The 15,035-nt window shown below is 45.2% G+C and overlaps 2 protein-coding genes across 2 annotated transcripts; one reads left to right on the forward strand and one right to left on the reverse strand.

Annotated features, from left to right (window-relative positions):
* Positions 1-10,276: 10,276 nt before the first annotated feature.
* Positions 10,277-10,669, reverse strand: LOC147957841 (uncharacterized). Its single transcript, XM_087531868.1, has one exon. The coding sequence runs from the start codon at positions 10,667-10,669 to the stop codon at positions 10,277-10,279; it is 393 nt and encodes a 130-aa protein (XP_087387994.1).
* Positions 10,670-11,529: 860 nt separating this feature from the next.
* LOC125523482 (hexose carrier protein HEX6-like) lies at positions 11,530-13,382 on the forward strand. The gene has a single exon (XM_048688517.2). The coding sequence runs from the start codon at positions 11,680-11,682 to the stop codon at positions 13,222-13,224; it is 1,545 nt and encodes a 514-aa protein (XP_048544474.1). The 5' UTR covers positions 11,530-11,679; the 3' UTR covers positions 13,225-13,382.
* Positions 13,383-15,035: the final 1,653 nt, after the last annotated feature.

Below are 15,035 nucleotides of genomic sequence, written 5' to 3' on the forward strand. Positions count from 1 at the left end.
AGACGGTGAGGGCAAGAGGCGACGGCGCTAGGAGGGAAGGGAGCTTCGGGGACACGAGATTGGGAATCCCCGATTCATGGTGGAGGACTGGAGGTCAGCAAGTGAAGCTGACGGGTGGCCCAAACGATCAGTTTGACACTTTGCATCAGCCTACGGCAAGGTTTGAGGCCAATGGCAAAGTCATAATGCCACATGATGAATTTGTCTCAGCTAATTTACCAAAATAATTCTAATAATAATTAGTTTAACTTTTGTTTTGCGAAAATATCAGATCTATTATAAAGATTCACAGGAAGTACAATGCACCTTCGGTAGACCCCCCCCCCTCACAAACCGTATAAAGGGCAGCATGGTCATTTGACCATAACATACACCCACCTTTTTGTATGTGACACGTACTATATGTTGACGTACACAGCCGATCCGCCCGCCACACACCCCCTCCTCTTAGGCCTGGCCCATTTCTTTTCTTTTTTTAACCCTCAAAAATAGGCTAAATGGCCCTGGCGTACCTGACTGATCATCCTTCCACCCTTTTGCTTCCCGTCCTCTTCAAACGCCCCATGGTCGGTCTTCTTGGTCTGGCCGCGGTGGACAGGCAGCGCCGGCCGGATCTGGGAGGCAGACAGGCCGCCGCAGAGAATGGGGGTGGCCACCGCCGCCTGTCGGGCCGGGACGGCGAGATCACAGGGCGTCAGATCGAGGCCTCCTCCACGCAACCGTGCTTCCCCGTCCGAGCCAGACGGTGAGGGCAAGAGGCGATGGCGCTGGGAGGGAAGGGAGCTCCGGGGACACGAGATTGGGAATCCCCGATTCATGGTGGAGGACTGGAGGTCAGCAAGTGGAGCTGACGGGTGGCCCAAACGATCAGTTTGACACTTTGCATCAGCCTACGGCAAGGTTTGAGGCCAATGGCAAAGTCATAATGCCACGTGATGAATTTGTCTCAGCTAATTTACCAAAATAATTCTAATAATAATTAGTTTAACTTTTGTTTTGCGAAAATATCAGATCTATTATAAAGACAGCCCAAACGATCAGTTTGACACTTTGCATCAGCCTACGGCAAGGTTTGAGGCCAATGGCAAAGTCATAATGCCACGTGATGAATTTGTCTCAGCTAATTTACCAAAATAATTCTAATAATAATTAGTTTAACTTTTGTTTTGCGAAAATATCAGATCTATTATAAAGACAGCCCAAACGATCAGTTTGACACTTTGCATCAGCCTACGGCAAGGTTTGAGGCCAATGGCAAAGTCATAATGCCATGTGATGAATTTGTCTCAGCTAATTTACCAAAATAATTCTAATAATAATTAGTTTAACTTTTGTTTTGCGAAAATATCAGATCTATTATAAAGACAGCCCAAACGATCAGTTTGACACTTTGCATCAGCCTACGGCAAGGTTTGAGGCCAATGGCAAAGTCATAATGCCACGTGATGAATTTGTCTCAGCTAATTTACCAAAATAATTCTAATAATAATTAGTTTAACTTTTGTTTTGCGAAAATATCAGATCTATTATAAAGACAGCCCAAACGATCAGTTTGACACTTTGCATCAGCCTACGGCAAGGTTTGAGGCCAATGGCAAAGTCATAATGCCACGTGATGAATTTGTCTCAGCTAATTTACCAAAATAATTCTAATAATAATTAGTTTAACTTTTGTTTTGCGAAAATATCAGATCTATTATAAAGACAGCCCAAACGATCAGTTTGACACTTTGCATCAGCCTACGGCAAGGTTTGAGGCCAATGGCAAAGTCATAATGCCACGTGATGAATTTGTCTCAGCTAATTTACCAAAATAATTCTAATAATAATTAGTTTAACTTTTGTTTTGCGAAAATATCAGATCTATTATAAAGACAGCCCAAACGATCAGTTTGACACTTTGCATCAGCCTACGGCAAGGTTTGAGGCCAATGGCAAAGTCATAATGCCACGTGATGAATTTGTCTCAGCTAATTTACCAAAATAATTCTAATAATAATTAGTTTAACTTTTGTGTTGCGAAAATATCAGATCTATTATAAAGACAGCCCAAACGATCAGTTTGACACTTTGCATCAGCCTACGGCAAGGTTTGAGGCCAATGGCAAAGTCATAATGCCACGTGATGAATTTGTCTCAGCTAATTTACCAAAATAATTCTAATAATAATTAGTTTAACTTTTGTTTTGCGAAAATATCAGATCTATTATAAAGATTCACAGGAAGTACAATGCACCTTCGGTAGACCCCCCCCCCTCACAAACCGTATAAAGGGCAGCATGGTCATTTGACCATAACATACACCCACCTTTCGTATGTGACACGTACTATATGTTGACGTACACAGCCGATCCACCCGCCACACACCCCCTCCTCCTGGGCCTGGCTCATTTCTTTTCTTTTTTTAACCCTCAAAAAATAGGCGCATGGAGTAGGATCTGAACTCCAGAACTTATGGTTTATTTTCACAAACTATAACCAACTAGTACAACTCACTTGTTATGCATACATACTTCTTTTACTCATATTATTGTTTATTTTCTCAGACTACTAATGAGAAAGCTTTGGCTGGTTGGATTTGACTTGAGAACGTGGCTTTCCATAGATAGTTTGCACATAACAAACGGGCGCCTGCAGCGCTTCAAGCTGGGCCGGCCCATTTTCATTTCTCTCTTTTTGTTTTTGCTGTTTCCAGGAACGTAAAAAAGGTACCCACCTTTCGTATGTGACACGTACTATATGTTGACGTACACAGCCGATCCGCCCGCCACACACCCCCTCCTCCTGGGCCTGGCTCATTTCTTTTCTTTTTTTAACCCTCAAAAAATAGGCGCATGGAGTAGGATCTGAACTCCAGAACTTATGGTTTATTTTCACAAACTATAACCAACTAGTACAACTCACTTGTTATGCATACATACTTCTTTTACTCATATTATTGTTTATTTTCTCAGACTACTAATGAGAAAGCTTTGGCTGGTTGGATTTGACTTGAGAACGTGGCTTTCCATAGATAGTTTGCACATAACAAACGGGCGCCTGCAGCGCTTCAAGCTGGGCCGGCCCATTTCCATTTCTCTCTTTTTGTTCTTGCTGTTTCCAGGAACGTAAAAAAGGTACCCACCTTTCGTATGTGACACGTACTATATGTTGACGTACACAGCCGATCCGCCCGCCACACACCCCCTCCTCCTGGGCCTGGCTCATTTCTTTTCTTTTTCTTAACCCTCAAAAAATAGGCGCATGGAGTAGGATCTGAACTCCAGAACTTATGGTTTATTTTCACAAACTATAACCAACTAGTACAACTCACTTGTTATGCATACATACTTCTTTTACTCATATTATTGTTTATTTTCTCAGACTACTAATGAGAAAGCTTTGGCTGGTTGGATTTGACTTGAGAACGTGGCTTTCCATAGATAGTTTGCACATAACAAACGGGCGCCTGCAGCGCTTCAAGCTGGGCCGGCCCATTTCCATTTCTCTCTTTTTGTTCTTGCTGTTTCCAGGAACGTAAAAAAGGTACCCACCTTTCGTATGTGACACGTACTATATGTTGACGTACACAGCCGATCCGCCCGCCACACACCCCCTCCTCCTGGGCCTGGCTCATTTCTTTTCTTTTTCTTAACCCTCAAAAAATAGGCGCATGGAGTAGGATCTGAACTCCAGAACTTATGGTTTATTTTCACAAACTATAACCAACTAGTACAACTCACTTGTTATGCATACATACTTCTTTTACTCATATTATTGTTTATTTTCTCAGACTACTAATGAGAAAGCTTTGGCTGGTTGGATTTGACTTGAGAACGTGGCTTTCCATAGATAGTTTGCACATAACAAACGGGCGCCTGCAGCGCTTCAAGCTGGGCCGGCCCATTTCCATTTCTCTCTTTTTGTTCTTGCTGTTTCCAGGAACGTAAAAAAGGTACCCACCTTTCGTATGTGACACGTACTATATGTTGACGTACACAGCCGATCCGCCCGCCACACACCCCCTCCTCCTGGGCCTGGCTCATTTCTTTTCTTTTCTTAACCCTCAAAAAATAGGCGCATGGAGTAGGATCTGAACTCCAGAACTTATGGTTTATTTTCACAAACTATAACCAACTAGTACAACTCACTTGTTATGCATACATACTTCTTTTACTCATATTATTGTTTATTTTCTCAGACTACTAATGAGAAAGCTTTGGCTGGTTGGATTTGACTTGAGAACGTGGCTTTCCATAGATAGTTTGCACATAACAAACGGGCGCCTGCAGCGCTTCAAGCTGGGCCGGCCCATTTCCATTTCTCTCTTTTTGTTCTTGCTGTTTCCAGGAACGTAAAAAAGGTACCCACCTTTCGTATGTGACACGTACTATATGTTGACGTACACAGCCGATCCGCCCGCCACACACCCCCTCCTCCTGGGCCTGGCTCATTTCTTTTTTTTTTCTTAACCCTCAAAAAATAGGCGCATGGAGTAGGATCTGAACTCCAGAACTTATGGTTTATTTTCACAAACTATAACCAACTAGTACAACTCACTTGTTATGCATACATACTTCTTTTACTCATATTATTGTTTATTTTCTCAGACTACTAATGAGAAAGCTTTGGCTGGTTGGATTTGACTTGAGAACGTGGCTTTCCATAGATAGTTTGCACATAACAAACGGGCGCCTGCAGCGCTTCAAGCTGGGCCGGCCCATTTCCATTTCTCTCTTTTTGTTCTTGCTGTTTCCAGGAACGTAAAAAAGGTACCCACCTTTCGTATGTGACACGTACTATATGTTGACGTACACAGCCGATCCGCCCGCCACACACCCCCTCCTCCTGGGCCTGGCTCATTTCTTTTCTTTTTTTAACCCTCAAAAAATAGGCGCATGGAGTAGGATCTGAACTCCAGAACTTATGGTTTATTTTCACAAACTATAACCAACTAGTACAACTCACTTGTTATGCATACATACTTCTTTTACTCATATTATTGTTTATTTTCTCAGACTACTAATGAGAAAGCTTTGGCTGGTTGGATTTGACTTGAGAACGTGGCTTTCATAGATAGTTTGCACATAACAAACGGGCGCCTGCAGCGCTTCAAGCTGGGCCGGCCCATTTCCATTTCTCTCTTTTTGTTCTTGCTGTTTCCAGGAACGTAAAAAAGGTACCCACCTTTCGTATGTGACACGTACTATATGTTGACGTACACAGCCGATCCGCCCGCCACACACCCCCTCCTCCTGGGCCTGGCTCATTTCTTTTCTTTTTCTTAACCCTCAAAAAATAGGCGCATGGAGTAGGATCTGAACTCCAGAACTTATGGTTTATTTTCACAAACTATAACCAACTAGTACAACTCACTTGTTATGCATACATACTTCTTTTACTCATATTATTGTTTATTTTCTCAGACTACTAATGAGAAAGCTTTGGCTGGTTGGATTTGACTTGAGAACGTGGCTTTCCATAGATAGTTTGCACATAACAAACGGGCGCCTGCAGCGCTTCAAGCTGGGCCGGCCCATTTCCATTTCTCTCTTTTTGTTCTTGCTGTTTCCAGGAACGTAAAAAAGGTACCCACCTTTCGTATGTGACACGTACTATATGTTGACGTACACAGCCGATCCGCCCGCCACACACCCCCTCCTCCTGGGCCTGGCTCATTTCTTTTCTTTTTCTTAACCCTCAAAAAATAGGCGCATGGAGTAGGATCTGAACTCCAGAACTTATGGTTTATTTTCACAAACTATAACCAACTAGTACAACTCACTTGTTATGCATACATACTTCTTTTACTCATATTATTGTTTATTTTCTCAGACTACTAATGAGAAAGCTTTGGCTGGTTGGATTTGACTTGAGAACGTGGCTTTCCATAGATAGTTTGCACATAACAAACGGGCGCCTGCAGCGCTTCAAGCTGGGCCGGCCCATTTCCATTTCTCTCTTTTTGTTCTTGCTGTTTCCAGGAACGTAAAAAAGGTACCCACCTTTCGTATGTGACACGTACTATATGTTGACGTACACAGCCGATCCGCCCGCCACACACCCCCTCCTCCTGGGCCTGGCTCATTTCTTTTCTTTTTTTAACCCTCAAAAAATAGGCGCATGGAGTAGGATCTGAACTCCAGAACTTATGGTTTATTTTCACAAACTATAACCAACTAGTACAACTCACTTGTTATGCATACATACTTCTTTTACTCATATTATTGTTTATTTTCTCAGACTACTAATGAGAAAGCTTTGGCTGGTTGGATTTGACTTGAGAACGTGGCTTTCCATAGATAGTTTGCACATAACAAACGGGCGCCTGCAGCGCTTCAAGCTGGGCCGGCCCATTTTCATTTCTCTCTTTTTGTTCTTGCTGTTTCCAGGAACGTAAAAAAGGTACCCACCTTTCGTATGTGACACGTACTATATGTTGACGTACACAGCCGATCCGCCCGCCACACACCCCCTCCTCCTGGGCCTGGCTCATTTCTTTTCTTTTTTTAACCCTCAAAAAATAGGCGCATGGAGTAGGATCTGAACTCCAGAACTTATGGTTTATTTTCACAAACTATAACCAACTAGTACAACTCACTTGTTATGCATACATACTTCTTTTACTCATATTATTGTTTATTTTCTCAGACTACTAATGAGAAAACTTTGGCTGGTTGGATTTGACTTGAGAACGTGGCTTTCCATAGATAGTTTGCACATAACAAACGGGCGCCTGCAACGCTTCAAGCTGGGCCGGCCCATTTCCATTTCTCTCTTTTTGTTCTTGCTGTTTCCAGGAACGTAAAAAAGGTGCTGAGGGGGCTCGAACCCGTGACTTCCTTGTTGCACAGACTAACCCCTAACCACCACGCCATCATCCCACATTTGGAATGCAATTTCGCTTTCGTCTATATACTCAGTTCGGTTCTTTTTCTTTCTTATCCTTATTTTTCTTTCAGTTCGGGAGCCTTTTTCTCTAAATTGATGAATTTTTAAAAATGAGATGATTTCTTTTCAAATTCGATGAACTTTTTTCAAATTTGATGAACTTATTTTCAAATTCGTGAACTTTTTTTCATAATCGATGAACCTTTTTTCAAATTCGTGAACTTTTTTTCACCATCAATGAACTTTTTCCGTGTTTACAAATTCGATGAACTTTTTTCAGATTCGATGATTTTTTTTGCAAATCTGATGCAATTTTTTTCATTGCTTGAACTTTTTTTTAAATTCATTGATTTTTTTTTCAAATTCGGTGAACTGTTTTCAGTTTGGATGAACTTTTTTCACAATCGCTGAACTTTTTCTCAAATCTGATGAACTTTTTTAATTGCATGAACTTTTATTCAAATTCAATGAATATTTTTTCAAATTCGGTGAACTATTTTTCAATTTGGATGAACTTTTTCCAAATTCGATTAACTTTTTCAAAATCCATGAACTTTTTTTTAAATCGATGTACTTTTTTTCCAAATCGATGAACTTTTTTCAAAATCCATGAACTTTTTTCAAAATCAATGAACTTTTTAAATATTTGATGAACCTTTTGTTCTTTTATCCTGTTTTGTTCATTTTTTTGTTTTCTTTAATGCGTGAATTTTCCTCAAATTTCGTGAACATTTTTTTTCTAAATTGATGAACTTTTTTAGTTAGATTGTTTTTTAAGAAAGTTGATGAACAGTTTTTTACAAACTCGATGATTTTTTTCCAAATATGATGAAATTTCTTTAAATTGGTGAACTCCTTTTCTAATTTGATGAAGTTTTTTTCCAAATTCGATGAACTTTTTTCAAATTCTATGAACATATTTCCAAAATCGATGAACTTTTTTCGAAATCAATGAACTTTTTTTTGAGGGTCGAAATCAATGAACTACGTTCAACTTTGATGAACTTTTATTCTAATCGATGAACTTTTTGAAAAGTTTATGAACTTTTTTTCATTAACAAATCAACTGTTCCAAAAAAATGAATAGTTTAAAAATACGTAATAAATAGCGCGGCTTTTATGGTTCTTATTGATTCGCGTTTGTTGTAAAACACTATTGTTCCGGTGGTGTAGTGGCTAGCTGAATATTGTTGCAGTTTACAGGCGCGGGTTTTTGTCGCAAGACTTTTTCTACTTTCTTTCGTCCGTTTGTCGCTAGACTTTTTCTGCTTTTTTTCGTCCGTGGGCTGGCCCACTAGCGTTGCCTGTAGGCGCCAGTTTGCTTCGTCGGCGCTGAACGCGCCGTATAGGAGCTCCCCACGTAGAGGATGCAGGTTCGAATCCAATCATCATCCTTTTTTTAACGAATTTTCTCCCTGCATCAATAAATGGGCCAGCCCAGGTGAGCCGCCATGTATCCAAGGTTGACGTACTTTAAAAAAAAGACCATTATGCCCTTTATTATGAAGAGATATGGAGTAATCTCAGCCATCGATGTGTTTGTATTGGAGGTCGATGTACTTTAAAGAAAAGACCATCCTGTCCTTTATTATGAAGAGGTATGAAGTAATCTCAGCCATCGATGTATTTAAGGGGGGTCTACCGAAACAGAAGTGAAACATAATAAAAATTACATCGAGATTAACGGACAACCGAATGACTTATTGCCGTCGCCAGAATGAGCTGCCGACGCGCCGCTGTCGACGCTCCCATACTGGAGGCGGTTTGACCTTGTCGATGAGACGATGACAGCCAGGAAGTCCTTGTGGGCGTGCCCCTAAGGTCGGGAGCCGCAGTCGTCGTCATTAAATCATTTAATCGATATGAAGAACATAATATCAAATCTTGTCGTTGCGTACGCATGACGAGAACCCTAATCTCGCCGCTCCAGGAGCTAGCAGGAATCTATGTCAGAGCTTCGTCTAATTCTTTTCGACGAACGAACATGAGGAGGATCGAAGTTGAAGAAGAAACGCCGCCATCCGTCCGAAACCGCCCTTGCGAGAATTAGAACCCTCCCTATGTAAGCCAACGCACCAGGAATACCCTTCTCACCACCGGCCGTCGGAGCGGTAGGCGCAGAGGAGGCTAATCCGCAAGCTTGCCGACGCGAGAGGGGAAGATTCATTGGGATGCTTTGATTAATAATTAGTTTGACTTATTATGGTGTATTAGTATATTACTTAAAGACACGCGCAACACATTCAACGCCTAGAGCTACCTACTATAGACACATTTGCAGCACAACACAGGAGCTACTCCCTCCTTTCCGGTTTATAAGGCTCAATTCAAAGATCTCACCAACCAAGGTAGATGATGAGTGGTGGAATATTTTTTATAGTTTGCAAAAGCACCCAACTAATGCTCTTGTTTCCTCAAAAAAATTATGTTTACGAATGCATTAATTGCAATGCATGCATACATAAAGTGCATGCATTGATCAGTTTTCTTTTAATACTTGCATGCAATGATTTAATGCACCTTGAAGTCTGAGCATGTGATGGAAAACATCCAAATTGAGCCTTATAAAATAGAAAAACTAAAATTTTAAGATAAACCCTATAAACCGAAAAGAAGAAAGTACCCATTGTAGAACTGTAGAAACATTAACATTTATGGGGAAGCTAGTCTCTAATTATCTAAAAAGAACCCGAAGGTTCCTTTTTCTGCCGAAGGACCGTGTTTTGCCCACTTTCGTCCATCCACCTCATTTTTTTTCCTGGTTGGCAAGTGATGATTCGATTCAACCACTATAATTATATGAACCAATGAACGTCACATCTTCCCTTTAAAAAATTGGAATCATCATAATTATATGCCTCAGACGTCACTCCTTGCAATCACCATAATGATAAAATTTGGCTCCATGCACAAGCACATACCTATACTACTTTGAAAAACTAGTAGGTTTATTGATCTTTAGGTATGGCAGCCGCCGAGGCTTGCCAGGATAGCTGGCATCGCTCCTGCCTCCAGCCTCCAAATGTGAAGGAACACGGGCTCGATATAGAGTGGCCATCATAAAAGCATCTCCAACAGGCGCAGAACGCGCCGCGCGCAAAAAACAGCTTTGCCGCATGCCCATCGTCTGGTTTGACGCGGCACGCATCGCTGACTCCAGCAGCCGCGCTAAGATGCAGCGCGCGCCGCTCAAGCAGCGCGCAAAAATGCAGCATGCACGCTCATTTTTACAACATTTTCGAAAGCATAGATAAATATTAAGATAATAAAAACGATAAATTGCATAGATAAAAAAGGATATAAAGGTATTTTACATCGGTGCAATCAGATAGATAGTTCGAAAGCATAGATAGATAGAACTACGATGCAACTAGATAGAAACTACTACGGCATACATAGATAGAAACTACTCCAAGTCGCTACCATCATCACCATCCTCGTCGGTGTTGTCCGAGGTATCGAGCCATATGTCGTCCCAACGTTCATGGTCTGACGTGAAGATCGACCTCCCACCTGCTTCAACGATATCGCACTGCGCATTCGCCAATGCCTTCCGCCGACGCCGGTCCGCCCACTCCGTGCGGCGCTTTGCCGTCCTCTCCGCCCAGTAGGCACGCTCGTCGGCGAAGTCCTCCGGGTGGCGACGGCGCCAATCCGCCATGGCTCGCTCGTCCTCCTCGGCGATGAGGAGGCGGCGGCAGCGCCGAGCGTGGTCGGCACGGTCCATGTCGGTGATGAGACGCGGCGGAGGGGCGATGCGCTGCGCCTGCTCGCGTGTGAAGACGTCCTGGAAGTTCATCTACGACCGGGACCTATCCAAGCGCCACGCCGCCGCGTCGTATGCGCGGGCGCCTCGTACACACTCCGAAACGACCCGAGGCCGAGCCGGACGTCGCCGGACCGGATCTCGGCGAAGTACCAGCCGTTGGGGCGCTCGCGGACGCCGCGGTAGCCCGAAGAACCCCGGCGGCGCGGCGGCATGGTGGCGCCGTGGTGGCGCGGAAAGCGGCGAGGTGGCGAAGCGGCAAGGTTGCGAGGGGAGGGCGCGTAGCTGTGTCTGTGCGCGTGCCGAGAGCGGCATTTTATAGGTGCGCGCGAAGCGGCGCGTCAAATCTACCACGCCGCGTGCCGCTTTCTCCCGCACGCGGTAAGTTCCCGCCATCGCTGGAGCGCGCGGAACCAGTCAGCGCGCGCTAAAACCAAATTTTATCGCGCGGGCGCGTCTTTTGCCGCACCTGTTGGAGATGCTCTAAGGTTGAGACTGGTATGACGACTCTTCCACACCTTTCTATATTCAACTGGGTAGCGTAGTTCAGAGTTTGGACATGCCAACAAGGCCAGATAAGAAAAATAAATTTATTCTTTACAATAAATTGTGGAGCCCGATGGAGTAGTATATTGGTTCGTTCTACTTTCACAAGAGGAAGCAACAAATCGGTATGTGAAACGTGTCAAGTTACAATAGCACAAGAACGAAAAAGGCAAAATAGGCAATCAGCTTCACATGTCTCTCAAACCAAACCAGTCAACACAATCTGTGGTGAGTAAAATAACAGGAAGAAATCGCCATGGATGGCTACTTGTGCTGGTCACTGACAGCGCCTTGTTGATTAATTTGTAGACGAGATTGCACAAGAAGAAGGAAACAAAATCAGCATCGCAATCTCTTACCAGTCAACACACGGACCAGTCAGCCATGGCGATCAGTCAGTGGACGAACTGTTTTGTACCGTCCACCCATGCCACGCACGATCCACAACTGCGCTGCTGCAAAGATAACCATTACTGAGTACGTGGCCTCACGCAGCTATGGCGGCCGGCAGCGTCGGCGTCTCCGAGAGCAATGACGGAGGCGGCGGCGGAAGGGTCACCATGTTCGTGGTGCTGTCGTGCATCACCGCCGGCATGGGTGGCGCCATCTTCGGCTACGACATCGGGATCGCTGGCGGGGTGTCTTCCATGGAGCCGTTCCTCCGCAAGTTCTTCCCGGAGGTGTACCGGCGGATGAAGGGCGACTCCCATGTCAGCAACTACTGCAAGTTCGACAGCCAGCTGCTCACCGCCTTCACCTCCTCGCTCTACGTCGCCGGCCTGCTCACCACCTTCCTGGCCTCCGGCGTCACGGCCCGTCGTGGCCGCCGCCCGTCCATGCTCCTTGGCGGTGCCGCTTTCCTCGCCGGCGCGGCGGTCGGAGGTGCGTCTCTGAACGTCTACATGGCCATCCTGGGGCGCGTGCTCCTCGGTGTCGGGCTGGGCTTCGCGAACCAGGCCGTGCCGCTCTACCTGTCTGAGATGGCGCCGCCGCGACACCGCGGCGCGTTCAGCAACGGCTTCCAGTTCAGCGTCGGCGTCGGAGCGCTGGCAGCCAACGTGATCAACTTCGGCACGGAGAAGATCAAGGGAGGCTGGGGGTGGCGCGTCTCGCTGTCCCTCGCCGCCGTGCCGGCCGGGCTCCTGCTCGTCGGCGCGGTCTTCCTCCCGGAGACGCCCAACAGCCTCGTCCAGCAGGGCAAGGACCGCCGGGACGTGGCGCTCTTGCTGCGTAAGATCCGCGGCACCGACGACGTCGACCGCGAACTCGACTGCATCGTCGCCGCCGCCGATAGCGGTGCCATGGCAACCGGCAGAAGCGGCCTGCGGATGCTCCTCACCCAGCGCCAGTACCGGCCGCAGCTGGTGATGGCCGTGGCGATCCCCTTCTTCCAGCAGGTGACGGGGATCAACGCGATCGCCTTCTACGCGCCGGTGCTGCTGCGCACGATCGGCATGGGCGAGAGCGCGTCGCTCCTGTCCGCGGTGGTCACGGGGGTCGTCGGCGCGGCGTCCACCCTCCTCTCTATGTTCCTCGTCGACCGGTTTGGCCGCCGCACGCTATTCCTCGCCGGCGGCACGCAGATGCTCGCGTCGCAGCTGCTAATCGGGGCCATCATGGCGGCGAAACTGGGCGACGACGGCGGCGTGAGCAAGACATGGGCGGCGGCGCTGATCTTCCTGATCGCGGTGTACGTGGCCGGGTTCGGGTGGTCGTGGGGGCCGCTGGGGTGGCTGGTGCCGAGCGAGATCTTCCCGCTGGAGGTGCGGTCGGCGGGGCAGGGCGTGACGGTGGCGACGAGCTTCGTGTTCACGGTGTTCGTGGCGCAGACGTTCCTGGCCATGCTGTGCCACATGAGGGCCGGCATATTCTTCTTCTTCGCGGCGTGGCTGGCCGCCATGACGGCGTTCGTGTACCTCCTGCTGCCGGAGACGAGGGGGGTGCCCATCGAGCAGGTGGACAGGGTGTGGCGCGAGCACTGGTTCTGGAGGAGGGTCCTCGGAATGGGATCCGAGGAGGCGCCAGCGAGCGGGAAACTCTGAAGGAGAGGAGGAGAGAAACAGAGTCGATCATAGTGCAGTTTCAGAGATATAAATCATCATGCACACAACAGACAGCACAAATACCAACCATCAAATCAAATATGTAAGCATACATTTTCAGAGATCGCACAAAATGGAAGATGAAAGATTGTAGATCACTGTATGCAGTGCTCTTCATTATTGGTCGATACTGCATTAGTTCAGAAAATGATTACCCTGAACGCGCAGTCATTGTAGATTACCCTTTACGCGTAGTCGCTTACTAGAAGGGTTGGGCGCACTTTACTGCGCCGTTGGTATTATTGGGTTTCTTAAAAAAGATTACTCACCTTGTTTTAAAATAGGGTGTATTTTTTTGAGAAGTCAAACCTTTCAAGTTTGATCGAATTTGTAGATAAATATATCAAAATTCATAATATCAAATCGGTATGATTAAATTCATCATGAAATTAATTTTCATTCTTTTTTTGTTTAATATTGTGGATGTCTATATTTTTGCTCTGAACTTGATCAAAGTTAAAGAAATTTGACTTTCGAAAAAACCAACATCCTTTATATTTTGCAACTGATGGAAAAAAATTAGTTTGGTAGGGGCGGGGTGGTACAATGTGTTTTATTTTTATTTATAATGCGGTGATTTTGTGGCCTGTCGTGGTATGATTATGTGTTATCCAATAACCAATCTATTTTTATGTGGGAACATTTCTATGCCGGTGGCTGCATGCAGTATATTGGTGCTACAGTATCACATGACGGCGCTTCTTTTTTCTAGGTGGTGGGAGGGTGGACGGAATTGTTATGTGTTTTATATCGCGGTTGCTATTGATTGATTTGAAAAATTGTTGGCCCGATCAAAATCGAAAACTAAATCTAAAATTGAATACCTCAATTATGAAAGGGCTTGAAAATTATAAAACATAGTGAATTAAAATATTAAAAAATTAGGTGACCCGGTCAAAATCAGGTGACCCAGTTTTAAATTAACAACCTCAATTAATTATGAGGCCTTAAAAATTAGGAAGCATAGTATATAGTATAAGCGAGCTTTGAGAAATTGTTTACATGGTCAAAATCAGGTGATTCAATTCCAATTTTAGATCACAATTAAATGTAAGCTCTTTAAAACAAGGGAGCATAATGTTATAGAGGATAACATATAGTATGGTCTGTCATTTTTGTAAAAAAAATGTTGTTATGATCTTGCATCGTCGATACAAGAATCCAAGTTGATGACTCTACACAAGCAGCCATTGGTCCGATTGATGAGACCTTCTGAGGAAGTCCTGAATTAGGGGTCTCCGGATAGTCGGACTATATCCTTTGCCCGAACTGTTGGACTATGAAGATACAAGATTGAAGACTTTGTCTTGTGTCCGGATGAGACTTTACTTGGCGTAGAAGGCAAACTAGGCAATACGGATATGTATATCTCCTCCTTGGTAACCGACCTTGTGTAACCCTAGCCCCCTCCAGTGTCTATATAAACCGGAGGGTTTTAGTCGATCCATAGGACAACATACAATCATACCATAGGCTAGCTTCTAGGGTTTAGGCTCTTCGATCTCGTGGTAGATCAACTCTTGTACTACTCATATTATCAAGAACAATCAAGCAGGACATAGGGTATTACCTACATCAAGAGGGCCCGAACCTGGGTAAAACATCGTGTCCCCTGCCTCCTATTACCATCCGCCTTAGACGCACAGTTCGGGACCCCCTACCCGAGATCCGCCGGTTTTGACACCGACATTGGTGCTTTCTTTGAGAGTTCCACTGTGTCGTTACCATAAGGAAGGATGCCTCGTCTCGTT

The sequence above is a fragment of the Triticum urartu genome, chromosome 7A (genome assembly GCF_056163025.1).
Source record: "Triticum urartu cultivar PI428250 chromosome 7A, HENAU_Tu73, whole genome shotgun sequence".
NCBI classification, from domain to species: domain Eukaryota; kingdom Viridiplantae; phylum Streptophyta; class Magnoliopsida; order Poales; family Poaceae; genus Triticum; species Triticum urartu.